Below are 23,234 nucleotides of genomic sequence, written 5' to 3'. Positions count from 1 at the left end.
TAAGGTTCTGATGTTTTATTCCTGATAGCTCCATGTTCCTTACTTCCTTGTCTGACCTTAGCTCTTTTTCTGTCAACCCCATAGGCATGGGTGGGAAAGCTACAACCTTGATCTGACCTTTGTCGTAAAGTTAGATCCTTTAGTTACCTGTGGGATCTTAAAGGACCCTTGAAAATACCTCCTCTGATCTGAATACTGAAGGCCTTCATTTCTCCTGTGCTGCCAAATCTGTGGCAGTGGCCACCTGTGCCCATTGAGGGGAAATGTATCTGTCCGAATCGAGGTGTGCTTTAAGTGTAAAATACACACCAGATTTCAAAGAATTCATTTAAAAAAAAAACCAGAATGTAAAATATCCATTAAAAATCTTCACATTGATTATTCAAATTATAATATTTTGGATATGTTGGGTTAAACATATTATTAAAATTAATGTTATCTGGGGATATCTGGGTGGCTCAGTTGGTTAGCCTTTGACTCTTGGTTTTGGCTCAGATCATGATCTCAGGGTCATGAGACTGAGCCCCATGTCAGTGTAGTCGGCTTGAGTTTCTCTCGCTCTTCCTCTCCCTCTGCCCCTCCCCCACTTTCTCTCTCTGTAAAATAAATAAATAAAATCTTGAAAACATGTTATCTGTTTCTTTTTACTTTTTTTAAAATTCTTTTTTTAAGATTTTATTTATTTATTTGACACAGAGAGGGAGCACAAGCAGGGGGAGCAGCAGGCAGAGGGAGAGAGAGAAGCAGGCTCCCAGCTGAGCAAGGAGCCGGATGTGGGACTTGATCCCAGGACCCTGAGATCATGACCTGAGCCAAAGGCAGCAGCTTAACCAATTGAGCCACCCAGGTGTCCCAGTTTCTTTTTTACTTTTCAAATCAACTTTATTGAGGTATAATTTACATGATAAAATGCATGAACTCTGAGTATACAATTCTATGAGTTTTGACAAAAATATATATCAGTGTAGAATAATTCCATCCCCAGACTATTCCCTTGTTTTTCTCTTTCCAGCCCTTTACATAACTTTGTAAGTTCTACTCCCAGCCCTACTCAACCACTGATCTACTTTCTATTTTTACATTTGTCTTTTTTTTTTTTTTTGGTGGCACCATTTTAAAAAATTTAAATTCAATTAATTACTTGGCATCAGGGAAATACAAATACAAATTGAAACCACAATGAGATACTACCTGATGCCAGTTAGAACGGCTAAAATTAACAAGCCAGGAAATGACAAGTCGGTGAGGATGTGGAGAAAGGGAACCCTCTTACACTGTTGGTGGGAATGCAAGCTGGTGCAACCACTCTGGAAAACAGTGTGGAGGTTCCTCAAAACGTTGAAAATAGAGCTACCCTATGACTCTGCAATTGCACTACTGGGTATTTACCCTAAAGATACAAATCTAGTGATCTGAAGGGGCACTTGCACACCAATGTTTATAGCAGCAATGTCCACAATAGCCAAACTCTGGAGAGAGCCCAAATGTCCATCGACCGATGAATGGATAAAGAAGATGTGGTGTATATATACACAATGGAATACTATGCAGCCATCAGAAAGTTGAAATCTTGCCATTTGCAGTGACATGAATGGAACTAGAGGGTATTATGCTAAGCAAAATGAGTCAATTAGAGAAAGACAATTATACGATCTCACTGATATGTGGAATTTGAGAAACAAAGCAGAGGATCATAGGAGACGGGAGATAACAATAAAACAAGATGAAACCAGAAAGGGAAAAAAACCATAAGAGACTCTTAATCATGGGAAGCAAACTGAGGGTTGCTGGAGGGGAGGGGGACGGAGGGATGGGGTAACTGGGTGATGGACATTAAGGAAGGCACATGTTGTTATGAGCACTGGGTGTTACGTAAGACTGATGAATCATAGGCCTGTACCTCTGAAACCAATAATACATTATATGTTGATTAATTGAATTTAAATGTTAAAATATTAAAAAAATAAATTCAATTAATTAATGTAGAATGTATTATTGGTTTCGGAGGTAGAGGTCAGTGATTCATCAGTCTTATATAATGCTCAGTGCTTATTACACGAGGTGTCCTGCTTAATGTCCATCACCCAGTTACTCCACCTCCCCACCTCCCTCCATTTGTCTTTAGTAAGTTTCATACAAATGGAATCAACCAGGATGTATTCTTTTGTACTTGGCGTCTTTTGTTTAATATAATGTTTCTGAGGCTCATCCAGGTCGTGTGAATCATAGTTCACTCTTTTTTCTTTATTAAATAGTGTTTTATTGCATGACTATACTGCAATTTGTTTGCCCATTCATTTTTTGGTGGACATTTGAGTTGTTTCAAGTTTGGGGCTATTGTTATTAAAGCTAAAATGAACATTTATGTAAAAATCTTCATGTGAACATGTTTTCACTTCATCTAGGCGTAGAATTGTCAAGTATATTTAACTTTGTAAGAAATTGCTGCTTTCTTTTCTTTTTTTAGGATTTATTTTATTTATTTTTTAAAGATTCCATTTATTGTATTTTACTATTTATTTTTCTAAAGATTTCATTTATTTATTTGACACAGAGAAAGAGAACACAAGCAGGGGGAGCAGCAGGAAGAGGGAGAGGAAGAAGCAGGCTTCCTGTGGAAGAGGGAGCCCGATGTGGGGCTTGGCCCCAGGACTCTGGGATCATGACCTGAGCCGAAAGCAGATGCTTAACTGACTGAGCTGCCCAGACACCCTTTATTTTATTTACTTAAAAGAAAGAGAGCAAACAGGAACAGGAGCAGGAGGGTAGGCAGAGGGAGAAGGAGAGAATCTCAAGCAGACTCCATACTGAGCACAGAACCCTGCATGGGCTCAATCTCATGACCTTGAGATCATGACCTCAGTCAAGACTAAGAGTTATATGCTTAATTGACTGCACCACCCAGGTGCCCTTCTTTTTTTTTTTTTTTTAAGATTTGTTTATTTATTTAGAGAGCGTGCATGTGGGGGGGAGGGGCAGAAGGAGAGGGAGAGAAAGAATCCTCAAGCAGACTCCCTGATGGGTGCAGAGCCCAAGGCAGCACTGGATGGCAGGACCCTGAGATCATGACCTGAGCCAAAATCAGGTGTCGGCCGCTTAACTGATTGAGCTGCCCAGGTGCCCCACTACTTTATTTTCTAAAGTGACTGTATCATTTTATTTTCCAACCAGTAATATCTATACTTGGTGTTGCCAGTATTTTAAATTTTGGCCATTGTAATGGGTGTGTAATAGTATCTCACTATAGTTTTTTGTTTGTTTTCAATTTTTAATTGAAGTATAGTTGACATATAATATTGTGTTAGTTTCAGGTGTAAAACACAATGATTTCACAGTTATAAACATTATGAAATGCTCACCATTATAAGTCTAATTTCCACCCATCACCATAGGAAGTCATTACAATATTAATGACTATATTCCCTATGCTGTTCTTTTCATTCTCGTGACTTCTTTTATAATCAGAAGTTTGTACCTCTTAATGTAACTACTAAAACTTAATTTAGGGGCGCCTGGGTGGCTCGGTGGGTTAAGCCGCTGCCTTCAGCTCAGGTCATGATCTCGGGGTCCTGGGATCGAGTCCCGCATCGGGCTCTCTGCTCAGCAGGGAGCCTGCTTCCCTCTCTCTCTCTCTGCCTGCCTCTCTATCTACTTGTGATCTCTCTCTGTCAAATAAATAAATAAAATCTTAAAAAAAAAAAGAAATCCTTTAAAAAAAAACTTAATTTATATATGTGGCTTCCACGTTATTTCTGAGAGACTGACTATACAAACAGTGGCCATACCATATTTAACCATATTTATATAGAACTTTGACCCCCAACATCTGTAGCAATTGGCCTAGAAAAGTCAGGACTTGGTCAATGAGTCCAAATTTCCTGTTAGTTGCCCCCACTTACCCTTCAGAAAACAAGGATAGTTAAGAAATCCCTTCTCCCTTTGTGTTCCAAGAAAAGGATAAATGCAAAAGACCAACTTGCTTTTGCATATTCCAACATAAAACTCACATCTCCCCTTTCTCAACAACTCCGTTGTTTTACAAAACCTCAGCATTTAATCCTCCTCTTTCAGATGTTTTGGATGAAAGTTCTCCCTATTAAAACAGCCTGAACACAATCAGTCTCCTTTATGTTCTGGGCCATTTCCTCTTTCCCTTATTGCGACCTGCTCTCCAACCACTAAAGGATAGCAGCACTTTCTGTTCGTATAACACCCCACTTACACCGGCTCTCTGAATTCTTCAGAGTAATGTTAGCAACTGTAACAAAGAAAGCCACAGAATGCAACGTTCCTATGAAAATCCAGGCTGTCTTTGACACAGGGTCATTCTAGTCATCACCATTCCATCCATCATGAAGGAGGAAAGAACATATCCAGGCCAAAAGTTTTCTGATAAGACACTGAAATAAAAGTTCATACACCTCATTCGATCCCAGTACATTGGTGAGGACCTAATCACACAGTCCCACCCAGCTGCAAAGGAGGCTGGGAAATGTAGTCCCTAGTTGGGCAACGAGCCTCGGCTACACCTCCGAAACTAAGCATTGCAGTTCTTTCCTAGGCAATCTCTCTGGAGGTATGGAAGAAGAAGGGAACAGATTTTTTTTCAAAGTCTCAATGAAAACATGAAAGGAAGAATCCTTAGGATAATGGTGATAGGAGACCCTAGGAAGACAGTTTTATACCAGAGGTAGAGGGCAAGAAGTCCAGATTGGAACAGGTCAAAGTCTCTGGGAAAGATATCCAAGAAAATATGTCTAAACACCTAGAGAGGAAATTGAGGCAACTGGTGGAAAATGTGCATTACCCATTAGGCAACCATTTATTGAGCACCTATGCTATGCTAGACACTCTTCTAGGTGCTAGGGAATAAAACAGCACATAAATACCAAATCATTGCTTCACGGATCTTACAATCGAGTGGAAATTCTAGGGCAGTTGGGGTTGAATTAATAACAAGTATGCAGAAAACTAGCAAATGTCTTAAAAGGAAATTTACCCCACCCTGAAGGAAACTACATTCAACTCTTTCAGCCAATTCTTTTAGTATTTCTGTTTTTAAATTAATGTGGTTAATTGCCACTTCTGAAATTTTTCTCATTTGCATTACGTGCTGACGCCCCAGATAAACGATGAGGATTTTGCCCCTTTTGATCTTTGTCCTCATCACATATGAACCCTTTCCCCTCTTGCCTCTCACTAAAGTTAAATTATAATGCTGGTTAGATCAACATTCGAATTTTAACAGCATTATGATTATATAAAGACTATTAGTAGCCAAGTCATATAATACATTGTCATTACTTTAATTTTTCTTTGCAAGTTTTGTTTTCCTAGGCTTGGAACACTCTTCTGTCCCATTTTTGCCTAGTTAACTCTTATTTATCTTTCAAGTCCTAGTGTAAATGTCACATTTCAGGAAAGCCCTTGAATTTCATTTTCCTTTACCCCACAAAGGTAAAGGAATTACTTAATGCCTTCCTTAAAAATACAGGCTTGGAGAGTGGAGGCAGAAGTGCTGTTACTGGTGGGGAAAAAATCGTGCCCTGGAGATGTACTCTGTTGGACCCTGCCCTGGCCACTTATGTTTTCACAACTACTAATTAGTAGTATCAAATCTTCCTACCAAGAAATTAGATGTTGCAGTCATTCACATTATAAAATAATGATATTTCAAAAACATCACAGTGTCTCTTTAAGTAAATCTGAGCAACTGTTTGTTTATAAGTAACTAAATACAGAGGGAGAAATCTAAAACTGCAGTGGCCCTAGCCACTGCTGACTTGGTATCCATCTGCAATTTCCTATGAAACAAATCTTAGATTATTATGACTTAAACGCAGATGTTTTCATGGCTGTATACATTTAATTTGTATGTTACTGGTCACGAAACTAAAATGTGGGATTTCTCCATTTGCTAGGAGGGACTTGGCAACCCTCTCTGCGAAACAAATGAATAAATGAACCAAGTGGTGGTAGCGCCTTTGGATGTTCACATCGGTGTTCTCAGCTCACCCAGACTCACAAGAGCTAGATGTATAATCCAGGATGCCGACTACTTAGTTCATAATGAGATGTACAAATGACCCCCCCTCTTTGCCCCAAGTGGGACTTGAGATTTGAATTCAGTTCTTGTTCGTGGGCTCCCCACTTTCCCGACTCTATTCAGATCATTCTTCTGTTAACAAGCTCTATTTTCGGCTGCTGATACTGCAGTTTTCTCAGGTACATTCCAGGCCTAGGAGAAACATGCTATTTCATCGCCAAACTTGGATATTTTCCAAATTTCCTCGCTAAAAGGTTACCGCTAGATTTGATCTTTTGTGTGTACTGATGCCTCCATCTCCATTCTGAGGATATCTCCATACAGGCATGCATTGTTCTATTATGCTTTATTGCACTTCACAGATACTGTGGGTTTTTTTGTTTGTTGGTTTTTTGGTTTTTGTTTTGTTTTGTGTGTTTTTTTATTTTTTTATTTTTTTAAAGATTTTATTTATTTATTTGACAGACAGCACACGGAGGCAGAGAGGCAGGCAGAGAGAGAGGAGGAAGCAGGCTCCCTGCTGAGCAGAGAGCCCGATGCGGGACTCGATCCCAGGACTCTGAGATCATGACCCCAGCCGAAGGCAGAGGCTTCAACCCACTGAGCCACCCAGGCGCCCCTGTTTTTTTTTTTTTTTAATTTTTACAAATTGCAAGTTTGTGGCAACACTATTCTGAGCAAGTCCATTGATGTTATTTTTCCAAAAGCATTTGCTCACTGTGTATCTCTGTGACAGGTTTCATAATTCTCACGGCATTTCAAACATTTTCCTTATTAATGTGTTTGTTATGATGATCCCTGATGGGTTATTATGACTTGCTAAAAGTTCAGATGACAGCACTTTTTTTTTTTAAAGATTTATTTATTTATTTGGAAAGGGAGGAACAGAGGGAGAGGGAATCTCAAGCAGACTCCCCACTGAGCGCTGGCTGTGGGACTCCATCTAGTGACCCTGAGATCAGGACCTGGGCTGGTTAACCGACTGAGCCACCCAGAAGCCCCCTGAAGACAGTATCTTTAAAGCAATATATATATATTTTTAAAATATTTTTAAATTTATTTGACACAGACACGGTGAGAGAGGGAACACAAGCAGGGTAAGTGGGAGAGGGAGAAGCAGAGTGACCGCCGAGCAGGGAGCCCAATGTGGGTCTCGATCCCAGGACCCCAGGATCATGACTGGAGCTGAAGGCAGCCGCTAAAGGACTGAGACACCCGGGTGCCCCAAAGGCAATATTTTAAATTATGCACCTTCTTTTAGACATAATGCTATTGCACACTTAATAGACTACAGTATAGCATACACATAATCTTTGTGTGTACTGGAACACCAAAAAATTCGTTTGATTCGCCTTTCTACGATTTTCGCTTTATTGCAGCGGTGTGCCTGTACACTTTCTGCATGAACCTGTCAAAGCTCCCTGGCTCTTTCCAGCTTCTAGGCAGAGGCAGACCAGGTAGGTTTTCAGTTATGCGCTTGCCTCATTCAGGAACTGGTCCCTCTAACACAGCGCTGGAGATGACAAGCAAAGGGCGTTTGGGGTTTTTCAGTGTCCCTTACCGAAATGCATACCTCCCTCAGTGGGATAAGACGTTATGTAGTGAAGGAAAATCACTGCATGGGTCTCAGGCAGGGCTACAGAGAAAGGAGCAAACCCAGGACCAAAACCACATCAGCACCAAGAGGAGGTGGGCGCACCCCAAGAGCTGTTTCCCCCCCTAATTCTGCCCAGAGAGGACCCCGGGTTCTCTTTGGGTTTGTACTTTCAAGTTGCTGCGGCTTCCGACGACCTGGGCAAGGCCTCCTATCATGAATTAATAAACTGGGCATCGGCAGCTTCCCCCTTCACACTTGCGCAGCGTGATAAACTGCAACACGCCAACCCCGGCCACGACGCCAGCTCCTGAAAGCCCCGCGTGCCCTTCCTTTTGCCCATCTCCAAGATGGCGGCGGCTCTGCCGCCGCGTCGCGGCCCCGCCCCGTCCCGCCCCGCCCCCGCGCCAGCCGACCCGCCCCTCCTCCCGCCCGCGGGGCCGCGCCGCGCGTTCCCGCCGCCCCTCCCCGCGCGAGCTCCACCCAGGTCGCAGGCAGCGCGGTCGGCGGCGCCTATTTCCCGCCATTGTGCGAAGTGGAGGTTGGGGGCCCGCACGCGCCGCCTGCCCGTGGCCAGCTGCTTCTCGGCTGTCGCCGCCACAGCCGCGGTTCCCTGAGGCGCCGGGAGGGCAGGCGGCCCGCGCCCCGAAGCTCGCCGTGCGTGGGAGGGCGCGGGCGACGAGCGACCGAGCCCCCGAGGAGGAGCCGCGGCGCGGGACGCCGGGCCGCGCCGGCCCCGGCCCGTCGGCGAGATGCCCTGTGGGGAGGATTGGCTCAGCCACCCGCTCGGGATCGTGCAAGGCTTCTTCGGTGAGTGGCGGCGCCGGGGGCGGGCCGCCGAGTTTGCCGAGCTCGGGGCCCGGCCCCGCCGCGCGGCCGCACGCGGGGCTCCCCCGAAGGCTCTCGCGGCCGGCCGGGCCTGCGCGGGCGACGCTGAGGCACCCCGGTGCCGGCGCCGGTGCGGGGGCCCGGGCCGCGGCTTCCCGGCTCGGCCGCAGGTGCCTCCCACCTGCCCGATTCGCGATTCGCGAGCGGCCAAGGTTACGCGGCGAGGAGCCGGCGGTCGGCCGTGATTGCCGGCCTCGCTCTCCGTGGCGCGCCGGGGACCCGCGCCCCGCGTGCGGCAGCTCGCGGAGGGGCCCTTGAACCTTGGGGACCTGCTGAGACGGGGCGAGGAAAAGCACTTTGCCTACGGGGAGCCTGCAGGATATTTCAAAACTTCCGGTGTGTGGGGGGAGTGCTCGCTCGCCGCAGAAGTTGGCTCTAACTACTGTATTGCACACATCCTCTCCTTCCGAGATGAGATTGGGTGTAAGGGCTTAATTTTGCTCTGGGGATGACTTTTCAACCTGCCAGGTAGCCGTCTCCTCTCGTGCCAGAGCTAGCGAGAAACGTGGAACTGCTCAGACGAGCTCCTGCGCAGAAAGCGCCGAGAATGCTGCAGACAAGCTTAGTACATTTTAGTTGCAGTTTATTTGTAAATGCTACTTTCCCGTGAAGCGTCCACGGGCGGAATTTTAGGTTTGCGTGCGGTGAACTGGTCATTTTGGCCCCCTCCCCCCTTATTTTGCACTTAGGAGTGGTGGAGGCAAACCAGGCATCGCTTAGGTTGTAGCACCTGGAGATAACTTAGCGTTGTAGGAGTGGCCTCCGCTCCTGGGAAACACCGTGGGGTATTGGTGAGAAGGGCTAATGAGACGCTAAATAGTCTCCAGCAGCCAAAGCAGTGGCGTAAAATCCATGTATTTCTGGTAGGAGGGACTCAACAACTCTTTATTCATTTTCCATATAATTGGAGCAAGTTTAGTTTTCTGGTTTCCCAGGCCGAAACTTAGAAGCAGCAAATTAGAAGGAGGCCTGGATAGGCGTCCGGATTGTAGCCCGTGAACATTGACAATCTGGTAAAGAGGAAATCTACAACTATGTGTATATATATTTTTAAAAAGGTAAAAAAAAAAAAAATCACTATAACCATAGGGTGCTTTGAGGAAGGGGCACCTATACCTTCACTAAATCCTAGTTCACAGTGAATACTGGAGCCCTTAATGTCCAAAACAGTGGCCCCAAAATATGGAGTGAAGATTAAACTGCACAGTTGGTGGGTGTAGATGCGTAGGTAATTTTTAGGGAAATTCCATCAAAAGTAAAAAGTTTTGGTGCTTAAGGGCAAAGTTCCAGTTAATAGATATTTAGAACATTTATGAGAAATACCCCGTACCTTAGTCTTGACGGATACATGGGATGATTTTATATTTGATGTAGTCTTGAGAGTGTTTGTCAGATTTTGCATACTAAGTGTGTGATCCTAAGGGGCGCGTTTTATTATAGTGCAGAAAGGGTATGTTTGGGTATAAAATACTGGCTTTACGGTATTTTGCAAATTGTCGTGGGCACCTGGACCTTGTTGATATGTTTCCCCACAGGATGCCTTCTTTCCCCATATAGATTGTGTGTTATATAGAAGAAAATAATATGCTTTATAGTCATAATTTTGGGGGAGAAGCTGTTCTGGAGTATATATCTTCACTGTATTTTTTTAATCACCGTGAATATATTGAAAGCCTTTATGAGCTTACAGCATTACAGGTATGTTTCTGTGAAAGTAAGTCAGGTGTTAAACTTGTAGACTCTCTTCTGTTTTGTAGTAAATTGTTTTAAATTGATTTACACCCAGATAGAGAAATGTCTCTAGTGGTTTATGAGACCTTTCTTGGCTCCTCCCCTACTCAGCTCTCAGACCTCATCACTGCATTCCCTCTCCTATTGAACCTTCTTTCAGTTCTTTGTTTTGAATCTTTCCTCTAGGCCCTCTACATCAGCTGTTTCCTTTGCCTCATCCCCACCTCGGTCCACTCGTACATTCCTGGCTAACTCTTTTGGGAACAAAAGTTGGGTACTCCCTGCTTCGATTACTACAGGATCCTATGTGTCCTGGAAAGTAACATGTGTTAATCTTAAAAATAAAACTGCCAGTTACTTTAACAGTAAAAATGGGTTTATTAAGAAATAACAGAGAAACTGCAGTTCGGGACATGCAGGCTGTGCAAACCGTAGACGAGTCCCACAAACAAAGGAGAGGAACTTTATTTTATAGAGGAGGACGTTGGGATGGATTATTTTGAAGGACAGCCCATTGGAGAAAAGCAGGAGTTGAGGGTGATGCTGGTTTCTCAGTGGTTGAGCTGTAAGGATAGTAGACTTCCTGTAGGAGGTGCGATGTTCATCTCTCCTTGTGGGTGCCTGTAATTGATTCTTTCCTGTTGCAGAGTCTTCTTGTTAGGGGTCTGTAAATGACAGTTCTTATCATCGACATTGGGTGGTACAGCTCCCCTTTTCAGCCTCCTCTTCTAGCTCCTTTACTTATTTTTCTTAATTAGTTTTTAAAGAAGATTTATTTTCCAGGGTGGGGTGTGTGAGCACAAACAGGGGAGAGGCAGACTCCCCGTTTAGGAAGGAACCTGATGCAGGACTCAATCCCAGGACCCTGGGATCATGATCTGAGCCAAAGGCAGATGCTTAATGACTGAGCCACTCAGGCACCCCTTCTTAATTTTTTTTTTTTTTTTTAAGATTTTACTTACTTATTTGAGACAGAGAGAGAGAGAGAGAGTACGTGCGCACGCTCTTATGAGTAGTGGGAGGGGCAGAGGGAGAAGCAGACTCCCTGCTGAGCAGGGAACCCAACCAGGATTCCATCCCAGGACCCCAGGATTATGACCTGAGCCAAAAGCAGATGCTTAACCACCTGAGCCACCCAAGCGCCCCCCAGGTCTACTTTAGTGAGGTTTCCTTTTATTAATTTTCACGTATGTAAAGTAAGTTGTTGAAGAAGTTGTTTCCTGGGTTCCTTTGCTACATTTTTTACTCAGGGAGTTGAGGGCCTGTATCTGACTTATTCACCAGTATATCCTCATTGCCTGGAATACACCTTGTACGTTAAAAATGCTCAATGAGGGCGCCTGGGTGGCTCAGTGGTTTAAGCCGCTGCCTTCGGCTCAGGTCATGATCTCAGGGTCCTGGGATCGAGTCCCACATCGGGCTCTCTGCTCGGCAGGGAGCCTGCTTCCCTCTCACTCTCTCTGCCTGCCTCTCTGCCTACTTATGATCTCTCTCTGTCAAATAAATAAATAAAATCTTTACAAAAAAAATGCTCAATGAATATGTGCTGAATAGAGGCAGTGAAAATACTGATTAATCAATCAGAAATGTTGTGAACTGGGATGGTACTGTGACCACAAGTCTCAGACTTAGGACAGTCCTGGTGGACTTCCTATTCTCAGAGGATTCAAGATCCTACCAGGTTTGAGTTACTTTCTCATGCAAGTCCTAATTCTTTCTTCTTCATTCAGGTAGGAAACTTTGAAATTCAGTGAGTGGCCAATCATAACTACAGGGATCATAATTCATTTTTGTGATACAATCTGTATTTTGATTTTGTATCTGCCATATTACAGTTGTTCATATGTACATTTTTTTCCTTTAAGCATTCATAAAATATCTTTAATGTTTCCCTCAGTTTCTAAAGATCTTATGTACAGGACATTGCGATCCAAAGGTTTAAATTATGATTTAGAAATACTTTGGTTCAACCTATCTTTGTTGGTCTCTGTCATGTCCATAGAGCTAATGGCTTAGTCCCTACAGTGACTGTTCATTTAGTGATCCATATCAAATCACTTTCTTTAAACAAAGGCAGGAATCATAATTAAAAAAAAAAAGTTCTATTTACTTTTTTCTCTTAGTCATTTAATATTTAAAATAAAATTTCTTTACTTGAATTAATGACTTCTGTTAATTTTGGACAAAGCAGGAATGCATAACGAGTCATTTCTTTCACTATTTTCTCTTTAGATTGTTGGTTCGGTCAAGATCATTGTTACTGGTTACATTCAAGGTACTTTGTATCTAACGATTAGACTAGCTCGTGCAAAAAGCAGTGGTTTGCAGAGGAGGGTAGGGAGAAGTATTTGATCACTAGTATTTTATTTATTTATTTTTTAAAGATTTATTTGAGAGAGAAGTAGAGAAACAGAGAGTGTAAGCTGGGGGAGAGGAGCAGGGAGAGAGTCCCTAAGCAGACTCAGCACCGAGCACAAAGCCTGGCGCAGGGGCTTGATTCCAGGACGGGAAATCACAACCTGAGCGGAAACCATGAGTCAGATGCTCAACTGACTGTGCCATCCAGGTGCCCCTTGATCACTATCATTTTAGAGAATTTAAAGCAATAATAAAATCGACTGAAAGTCAGTCTGCTTTTTTATCGTCACCATGATTCTAGATAATTCATCACCTTTTGTTTGTATCCACCTTAGAGCTCTCCTATCATCCTGATCTTGGTAGGCCACTGAAAAAAGGCATTTGTTATAAGGCTGTAGAACCCAAAGATGGGGAGGGTGTCTTGGCATCCCAAGAGCAGAATCAGGAACCGGAAAGATAGCAGGAATCTAAGCAACTCTTATCAGTTTTTCTTCCTTAGGCCACATTCATCTCTGTACATGAATTTAATTACCTCAACTCCACAACTCCCAAATTCACTTGTTCTCAGTTCCACACTAGGTAGCATCTTTATCTTAATCCCAGATGCTAGGGCTAGAGAATCTGATTGGCCCAGCATGGAGTCAGGAGTCCACTCATGCACCAACAGCTATGGCCAGGGCAGAGTTTTGTAGGACATTCCTGACTATTGAGGCCCACACTTCAACAGTGGGGCAAGTTCTCTGAGAAGTACCTGGGTACTATATGTATATATGTATGTATATATGTACAAATATGTATATATTTGTATATGTATATACAAATATGTACAAATATGTATATATGCATTTTGAGGTTATTAAATAAAAAGTACAAATATGTATATATGCATTTTGAGGTTATTAAATAATACCTTGTACATGGTTTTAAAAAAAAACACACAGTGGTATTAAATGATGAGTAAAAGGATGCTCTTTCCCCAGAGAGGTAATCAAGTACGTTTCTGCTTTTAGTGCCTGTATTTATTTATTTTTAAGATTTTATTTATTTTAGAGAGCATGAGCGTGAATGGGAAGGACAGAGGGAGAGAATCTTAAGCAGACTCAGAGCTGAGTGCAGAGCCCTATGTAGGGCTCCATCTCAAGGCCCTGATAATCACGACTGGAGCCAAAACCAAGAGTTGGATGCTTAACCAACTGGGCCACCCAGGCACCCCCTTAGTGTAAAGTAAAATAAAAAATAAATAATAAAAATAAATAAAAAATAAAAAGTTTTTTATTGAGATATAACTCACATAACATGAAATTAACCATTTAGAAATGTACAACTCACTATCATTTCCATCACCCCAAAAAGAAATCCTGTGCTAGTGAGCCAGTCACTCCCAATTGCTCCTTCTTCCATTCTCTGGTAATCAGTCTACTTCTGTTTAACATTTACCTAGTCTGGACATTTATGTAAATGGAATAATACTGTGGACTTCTGTGTCTGGCTTTTCACTTAGCATAAGATTTTCAAAGTTCAACCATACAGTAGCATATATCAGCACTTCATTCCTTTTTATGATTGAAAATAATATTCCATTGAGTGGATATACCACATTTTGTTTATCCGTTCATTGATGAATTGCCCTTGGTTGTTTCCACTTCTTGGTTATTGTGAATAGTGCTGCTGTAAACATCCGTGTGCAAATTTTTGTGTGAATGTATGTTTTAAGTTCTCTTGGTAATATACCTAGGAATGGGCTTGCTGGGTCATAAGGTAATTTTATGTTTAATTCTTTGAGGAACTGCCAAACTGTTGTCCCAAGTGGCTGCAGCATTTTAAATTTTCATCAGTAATTTGTGAGGTTTCCACTTTCTTACATCTAACACTTGTTATTTTCTGTTGTTTTGTTATAGGCATCCTAGTGGGTGTGAAGTGGTAACTCCTTGATTTAGGTTTCCCTAATGACTAATGATAATAGCCTCTTTTAATATGCATGTTGGCCATTTGTATATCTTCTTTGGAGAAATGTGTATTCAAATCCCTTAATTGGGTTTTTGTCTTTATTGTTGAGATAGGACTTTTTTTAATACTCTGCATACTAGACTTGTCAGATATATATTATTTGCAAATGTTTGTTACTATTTTTTGGATTGTCTTCACTTGGTAGTGTCTTTTTTTTTTTTAAAGATTTTATTTATTATTTGACAGAGAGAGAGAGATCACAAGTAGGCAGAGAGGCAGGCAGAGAGGAGGGGGAAGCAGGCTCCCTGCTGAGCAGAGAGTCTGATGTGGGACTCGATCCCAGAACCCCGAGATCATGACCTGAGCCAAAGGCAGCGGCTTAACCCACTGAGCCACCCAGGCGCCCGGTAGTGTCTTTTGATGTAAGTTTTAATTTTTTTGTGCATAGTACACTATAATTTATGTAAAGGACAGAAAGCAACAGAAAAGCTTTCATAACATTTTACTTGTATAAGTTTTTAATTTTGACAAAGTCATATCCAGTTTATCTCTTTTCCCTTTGATGGCCAAATCTAAGAACCCATTATCTAATGCCAGGTCATAAAAATTTATACTTCTGTTCTAAGAGTTTAGTGGCTTGAGCTTTTAGATTTAGATCTTTGATTCATTTTGAATTAGTTTTTATATAGGGTATGAGGTAGGGATCCAGATTCATTCTTTTGCATGTGGATAGTTGTCCCAATATCATTTGGTTTTGGTTTATTTTTTACATTTACCAGTTTATTATACAGGATATGATGAACTATACAGGTGAACAGCCAGATGAAGAGGGACATAGGGTGAGATCTGGATGGTTCCTCATGCTTCTGTCTCCAGGGAACTGGGGTATGTTAGCTACCTCCTAGCAGGGCATGCATTTACCAACCTGGAAGCTCTTGCACTATTTGTCAAAAAGACTTCTCTCTCCCCAGTGAATGGTTTTGCCACGTTTGTCAAAAAAAAAACTAGACCATAGATGTATAGCTTTACTGAACTTTCACCTCCATCTATTGGTCTATATGTTTATCCTTATGCCAGTACCATGTTGTCTTAATTACTGTAGCTTTGCAGTAAGTTTTAAAATCAAGAAATGTGAGCCCTTCAACTTTGTTCCTTTTTGATACAGTTTTAGCTCTTCAGAGTCCCTTGCATTTCCATATAAATTTAGATTCAGATCTCCCATTTCTGCAAAAAGTGACAGCATTTTGGTAGAGATTGCATTGAATCTGTAGTGCTTTTAGTTCTTTTGATAATAGAGATAATTAAGATTACAGACTCTAGAACCAGACTGTTTAATCAGGACCATATTTGGTTCCCTGAATCATTTTTTTAAAATACTTCCCTTTTTACTACAGAATTATTTTCAGTGATAATCAGTAAATGAAGCCATATACAATGCTTAAGGTATTCCACATTTCAAAATTGTTCTGGCATTGCTCCTATCACCTTCCTCTGTCCCCTGCTCCCCCATTTTTGAGTATTTTTTTGTTTGGTATCACTGTGGATGTTGTTTCATGTTGGTGGGTACCACACAGGAGATTTGAAAATTTTTGTTTTAATTGTATAATGAATTCTTTGAATAAAAATAACTTCCCAAGTTCTTGCAGTACAAAAAGGAAATAATTGTCTGATAATTAGTAAGTGAATTCTAACAGAACAGATAACTGCAAAAGACATAAGTGAGGCAGTTACCAAATCATGCCCCTGATGTTTATGTATTTTCTTGATTCATTCTTTAGTTACAAAGCAAATAACTGAGGAGAATACATTTCAGTATTAAATCTGTTATTCAAATTTAGTGAAATAGTTCATGTATGAGCTAAAATTTGCACTTATTATACCTCTTATTTCACACTTTTTTAAAAAGATTTATTTATTTATTTGACAGGCAGAGATCACAAGTAGGCAGAGAGGCAGGGAGAGAGAGAGGGAAAGGAGAATGCAAGCTCCCTACCGAGCAGAGAGCCTGATGTGGGGCTTGAGCCCAGGACCTGGGATCATGATCTGAGCTGAAGGCAGAGGCTTTAACCCACTGAGCCACCCAGGCGCCCTCACACTGTTTTATATATTAAACACTACTGAACACTCCCAAGTTACCTCATAGAAGATAGAATTGAATGATTCAAGTTTTGTTCCTTCATCTTTGTAATCACTGTGTTGTTTATTTAAAATCTGTCGTTGCATTTGGGACTCTAGATTGCCACGCAGGGGTTGGGGGATGCTTATTGCCTCTAAGCAACTTTGGACTGTTCTGGACCATTTAAGATTTACTGTCCAAGCAAAGGCACTTAGCTGAGTTTTTGTTGGGAAGAACTGACATCTTGAAAATATTGAATCTTTCTATCCATGAATGTGGAATATCTCCGCATTTATGTGGTTCTTTCTTTCATCAGAGTTTTATAGTTTTCCTTATACAGATCTTGTACATATTTTGTTAAATAGTACATACTTGTACATACTTCGTTAGACAAAAATTTCATTTTGGGGGATGCTAATGTGAATGGTATGTGTTTTTAATACGTGTTCACTGATAGCATGTAGGAATATGATTGACTCGTATATATTAACCTTGCATTTTGCAATCTTGCTATAATTGCTTATTAGTTCCAGGAGGTTTTTTTTGTGGATTCCCTTTGGTTTTTCCATGTAGAAACATTTCATCTGCGAACACTTTTATTTTTTTCTTCTCTGTCAGTATACCTTTTATTTCCTTTTTTTGTCTTACTGCATTAATTTGACTTCTAGTAGTGTCGAAAAGGAGTGGTGAGAGGGACAAACTTGCCTTTTTCCCATCTTAGTGGGAAGCTGTTGGTTTTTCACTTATTTTTAAGTCTTCGATTGCTTTCCTTTTGAATGTAAAGGCATATTCTAAAATTACTTCTTCTATCCAGCAACTTTAGATACTATTTCAGGGTTTCTGTTTCATAAGATGAGAAAATTAGTATCTCTACAACCTTCTATTGCTTCTCTTTCATTCGTGTCAGTCATTGTGCATTACCAGTTTACAATACTTTAGTGCTTTATCTTATCATATTATAAAGGTCAAAAACCAGTGAATAGCATTTACGTTATTATGATTGTGTAACTGCTTTCCCTGCAGGACCTGCTAGTGTGTTTGGACCAGTAGGGAAGGAAGTACAATCCTGTCATTAAATTATTTTGCTTTAAGGACAGTGTTTCAAGAATCAAGGTCAAATCCAGATGGCCAACAGACACATGAAAAAGTGCTCCACGTCACTCGGCATCAGGGAAATACAAATCAAAACCACAATGAGATATCACCTCACACCAGTCAGAATGGCTAAAATTAACAAGTCAGGAAATGACAGATGCTGGCGAGGATGTGGAGAAAGGGGAACCCTCCTCCACTGTTGGTGGGAATGCAAGCTGGTGCAACCACTCTGGAAAACAGCATGGAGGTTCCTCAAAATGTTGAAAATAGAACTACCCTATGACCCAGCAATTGCACTACTGGGTATTTACCCTAAAGATACAAACATAGTGATCCGAAGGGGCACGTGTACCCGAATGTTTATAGCAGCAATGTCTACAATAGCCAGACTATGGAAAGAACCTAGATGTCCATCAACAGATGAATGGATCAAGAAGATGTGGTATATATACACAATGGAATACTATGCAGCCATCAAAAGAAATGAAATCATGCCATTTGCGACGACGTGGATGGAACTAGAGCGTATCATGCTTAGTGAAATAAGTCAATCGGAGAAAGACAACTATCATATGATCTCCCTGATATGAGGACATGGAGAAGCAACATGGTGGGGTAGGGGGATAGGAGAAGAGTAAATGAAACAAGATGGGATTGGGAGGGAGACAAACCATAAATGACTCTTAATCTCACAAAACAAACTGGGGGTTGCTGGGGGGAGGTGGGATTGGGAGAGGGGGAGCGGGCTATGGACATTGGGGAGGGGAGGCGAACCATAAGAGACTATGTACTCTGAAAAACAACCTGAGGGTTTTGAAGGGTCAGGGGTGGGAGGTTGGGGCAACCTGAGGGTTTTGAAGGGTCAGGGGTGGGAGGTTGGGGGAACAGGTGGTGGGTAATGGGGAGGGCACGTTTTGCATGGAGCACTGGGTGTTGTGCAAAAAGAATGAATACTGTTACACTGAAAAAATAAATAAAATGAAAAAAAAAAAAAGAATCAAGGTCAAATGGTTTCTCTTACACTCCAGAGTTTACTATCAAGCCATAATTTATAATTTTTCATCATAAAATAGGTTTTATACTTTATTAAATACCTATTTTCCTGTGCCCGAGAGGGTTATATTTTTTTCTTTTAAAATTTTTTTAAGATTTTTTTTTTTTTTTTTTAGATGGGAAGAGAGTGTGCGCGTGTGTGCATGCGCTGAGGAGCAGCAGGTGGAGGGAGAGGGAGGAGCAGGCTCCCCGCTGAGAAGGGAGCCCAGTGCCTGGCTTGATCTCAGAACCCTGGGATCGTGACCCAAGCTGAAGGCAGACATTTAACCCACTGAGGCACCCAGGTGCCCCTTTTCTTTAATCTTTCGATGTCCTAGGTTACACCCAAAGATAATAGACTGTTTTTGTATTATTGGGATAAGTACTGCTTGGTCTAATTTTTCTTTTTTTTGAATACTCCGTTGGATTCAGTTAACAGTTTTTGTAGGATTTTTGCATCTTTATCTTTTGTGAACTTTGCTTCAAAATGCAAAATTATCTGCACTTGGGACTTCATGGAATTGAGAAGAAGAATCAGCAGTTTTTTTCCTCTCATATCGATATTAAACATACAATGTTCTTTGACCAAGTTGTGGTAACAATATGAACTCTGCCAGTCTTATGGCTGTTTTGGCAGTTTATATTCTTTCGAAATTTATCCATTACTGGGTGCCTGGGTGGCTTAGTTGGTTAAGCATCTGCCTTCAGTTTGGGTCATGATCCCAAAGTCCTGGGATTGGGTCCTACATCCCCATATGGGGCTCCCTGCTCAGCAGGGAGTCTGCTCCCCCCCCCACCCCGTGGGCCCACTCTCTCTTACAAAACTAAATAAGTAAATAAAAATCTTCTAAAAAATTTATCCATTTCACCTGAATTTTCAAATATGTTTTTAATTCATAATATTTCACACAGTTTTTAATATTTCTGTTATCTATATAACATTTCCCCTTTTTTCATTTTGTTCTTATATAGTTATTTGTTTCTTTTAGTATTGTATTCTGTTTTTTCTGCTTTTACTTATTTGTACAGTTCTTTCTTTTGAATCTTCTTTGTGTTTCTTCTGAACAGGCTTGCCAAAAAATTTGTCCATCTTAATATTAATGATTTTTATTAGTGTTTTTGTTCTCCACTTCATCGATGTTTGTCCTTAACTCTGTTATTTTTCTTTTTCTTTGAATTTGTTCTATTTTCTTTTTCTGGCTTCTTCTACCCCCTCAACCCCCACGATTTTATTTATTTATTTGACAGAGACACAGCGAGAGAGGGAACACGGTCGGGGGAGTAGGAGAGGGAGAAGCAGGCCTCCCACAGAGTAGGGAGCCCAGTGTGGGGCTTGATCCCAGAACTCTGGAATCATGACCTGAGCCGAAGGCAGCCACTCAACGACTGAGCCACCCAGGTGTCCCCTTTTTCAACTCAACTTAAGTTGAATACTGATAAGCTCATCCATTTCCATTCTTTCTTGGTACTTGATAAATGTATTTGAATCTAAAACTTTCTCTCTGAACACCACCTTAGTAACCCACAAACATTAACCCTTGTAGCTTTCTTTGTTAACCATCCGGGAGAATTTAATAATTACCCCTACAAATTCCTCTCTCCGGATTATTTATTAGTATGGGCTTCTTTGTTTTAAAAAAAAAAAAATCATTGTAAAGGGGCACCTGGGTGGCTTAGTTGGGTAAGTGTCTGCCTTTGGCTGGGATCATGGTCTCGGGGTCCTGGAATCGAGCCCGGGGGAGAGCTCCCTTCTCAGGGAGTCTGCTGCTCCTTCGCCTTCTGTGCGCGCATGCTCTCTCTCTCAAATAAATAAAAATAAACCATTGTAGACATAAGGGTGCTTGTATATTAAGCTTTCCTTTTGTCAGGAGTTCTTGTCAACGTTTTGGACAGAGAATATATACCTGGCATCTATTGAAGTTTTCTCTATGACTAGCACATAGAACTTTCTGTGACCGTCACATGCGCTAAAGCAGTAGCCTGAGTATTTGTATTTATGGGAGAGCGTATTATCTTCATACCTGCTGTATAGTTATTTTTGTGTTTTATGCTTGATAGATGTTTCTGAGAGGGCTCTGTTAAAAGTCTCTAATTGTGGTTTCTGTTTAGTTTTTCTCTTTAGTTCTGGAAGTTGTTGCTTTGTGTATTTTGAGGCCATGCTTTCAGGTGTATGTGTATTTTCTTGAGCAGTACTGTGTTAAAACTTAACTGACTTATATTTGTATTATTGCATTCTTGTTGAGCAGAAATTTGACATCTTTATCAAGTTCTTCCAGCATTTCATTCGTATTATTTACTGAGAACTACGATTTCTTTGTGGGTGTTCTTCAGCTGCGCCCTCTGGATTATTCTTCTTAATTTGTGCCAATTGCTTTTTAGGTTTGTTATGCTTGGATTTTTTTCCCCATTGCGTTCATGAGTTAATTTTGTTTCTAGGACCTCAGGTCTTCCTCTTCAATGGACTCCTCATTTTAAATTTAAAAAATATATTTTTAAAGACTATTTTAGAGCATGAGCATGAGCGGGAGGGTCAGACGGAGAGAGAATCTCAAGCAGATGCCACGGTGAGTGTAGAACCTGACACAGGGCTCAATCCCAGGACCCGGAGATCACAACCGGAGCAGAAACCAAGGGTCGGATGGATGCTTAACTGACTGAGCTACCCAGATGCCCCTTAAATTTAAAAATATTTTTTAAGAAAGGTTGTGTGAGAAGAGAATAGGAGATAACATTACACAATGACAAAACAGTTTGCTAAGAAGGTGTAAGTGTACATGTACCTAACAGCAGAACTCGAGAATGCATGAAGTAAAAACTCAGAACTGAAAAGAGAAATCTGTTTTGGAGATTTTACCACTTCTCTTTTAGTAGTCTGCAGAACTAGTGAACAGAAAATAAGCAAGGATATAAAAAAAAACTGCACACCACCACCAGCCAAGTACAGCTAATTACCATTTGTGGAATGCTCCACCAACATCAGCAGGATATTACACTGTTTTCAAGTGTACGTGGAACATTCCCCAATATAATCCACATCCTGGATTGTAAAACAAACATTAAGAGATCTTAAAGAGTTGAAATCATCAGGTATGTTCTCTGACCATAATGAAGTTAGATTAGAAATCAGTAACAGATGAGAAGAAAATTCAAACTCGTGGAAATAATATTTCTAAACAAGCCGTGGATCAAAAAGTCTCAAAGGGGGGGCGCCTGGGTGGCTCAGTGGATTGGGCCACTGCCTTCGGCTCGGGTCATGGTCTCGGAGTCCTGGGATCGAGCCCCGCATCGGGCTCTCTGCTCCACGGGGAGCCTGCTTCCTCCTCTCTCTCTGCCTCTTTCTCTGCCTACTTGTGATCTCTCTCTCTGTCAAATAAATAAATAAAATCTTTAAAAAAAAAAAAAAAAAAAAAAAAAAAAAAGTCTCAAAGGGAATTTTAAAATACTTGAACTAAATGAAAATGAAAACACAGCATATCAAAATTTGTGGGATACAGCCAAAGATGTGCTAAGAAGCATTAAGTACACTTACTAGAAGAAAAGGTCTCAAATCAATAATTTAAGTTACTACCTTAGAACTAGAAAAGCAAAGTAAACCCAAGTCAAATAGAAGGAACTACTGAAGATAGGTCAGAAATGAACAAAATTGAAAACAGAAGGGAAAAAAAAAAAATCAATGAAAGCCAAAGCTTTTTTTTTTTTCTTTTTAACAAAAAGCTCAGTAAAATTCGTAAGTTTATAGCCAGACTAGCAAAGGGGGGGGGGGAGACACAAATTACCAGTACCAGTAATGAAAGAGGAGATAACGCTATAGACTGTATGGATATGGAAAGGATGATACAAGATAGCTCTATGGACATTAACTCAGTAAGTTAATGGAGTAATTCCTCAAAAAACACTGTATTTTTTGCTATTTTTACTGTAGCAAATCGCCACAAACTTAGTGGCTTTAAACAACATAAAGTTATTATTTTATAGTTATGGAGGCCAGAATGATGTGGGTCTTACTGGGTTAAATCAACTTGTCAACAGGACTGCATTCCTTTCTGGAGGCTTTTAGGGAGAATCTATTTCCTTGTCGTTTTCCAGCTTCTAGAGTCTGCCAGTGTTTCTTGGGTTACGGCCCCCTTCAAGTTCTTTTCTCATCTTACTAGTGACTGCTGCCTCTGTCTCATTTTTCCACATTAAGTACCCTCGTGATAATATTGGACCCACCTGAAAAATCTCCCTGTTTTATCTTTTACCTAAATTCCCCCTTTGTCGGATAACATATTCACAGTTTCTGGGGATTAGGATGTGGCCATCTTTGGGGGGGGGGGGTCATTATTCTGCCTACCACAATCACATGTTATGCACACTCACCCAAGACGAAATAGATACCCCTCCCCACCAGTTCCCCCTCCTTCCCGTGTCCTCCTAAGGGCCATTGT

General features: G+C 41.3%; 1 protein-coding gene across 3 annotated transcripts in view; it reads left to right on the top strand.

Moving 5' to 3' along the window:
• The first annotated feature begins 8,123 nt into the window (after window positions 1-8,123).
• The window catches only part of LOC123955703 (minichromosome maintenance complex binding protein), a 53,312-nt gene continuing 38,201 nt past the window's right edge, over window positions 8,124-23,234 (top strand). For all 3 annotated transcript variants that reach the window (XM_046028008.1, XM_046028007.1, XM_046028006.1), the window contains exon 1: window positions 8,124-8,450. In XM_046028008.1, the coding sequence (XP_045883964.1) occupies window positions 8,393-8,450 (58 nt within the window). In that variant the 5' untranslated portion in view covers window positions 8,124-8,392. The remainder of the gene's footprint in view (window positions 8,451-23,234) is intronic.

Source organism: Meles meles, chromosome 13 (genome assembly GCF_922984935.1).
Source record: "Meles meles chromosome 13, mMelMel3.1 paternal haplotype, whole genome shotgun sequence".
Classification (NCBI taxonomy): Eukaryota; Metazoa; Chordata; class Mammalia; order Carnivora; family Mustelidae; genus Meles; species Meles meles.
The sequence above is the reverse complement of the archived record's forward strand: the minus strand, read 5'-3'. Positions and strand labels throughout refer to the sequence as shown.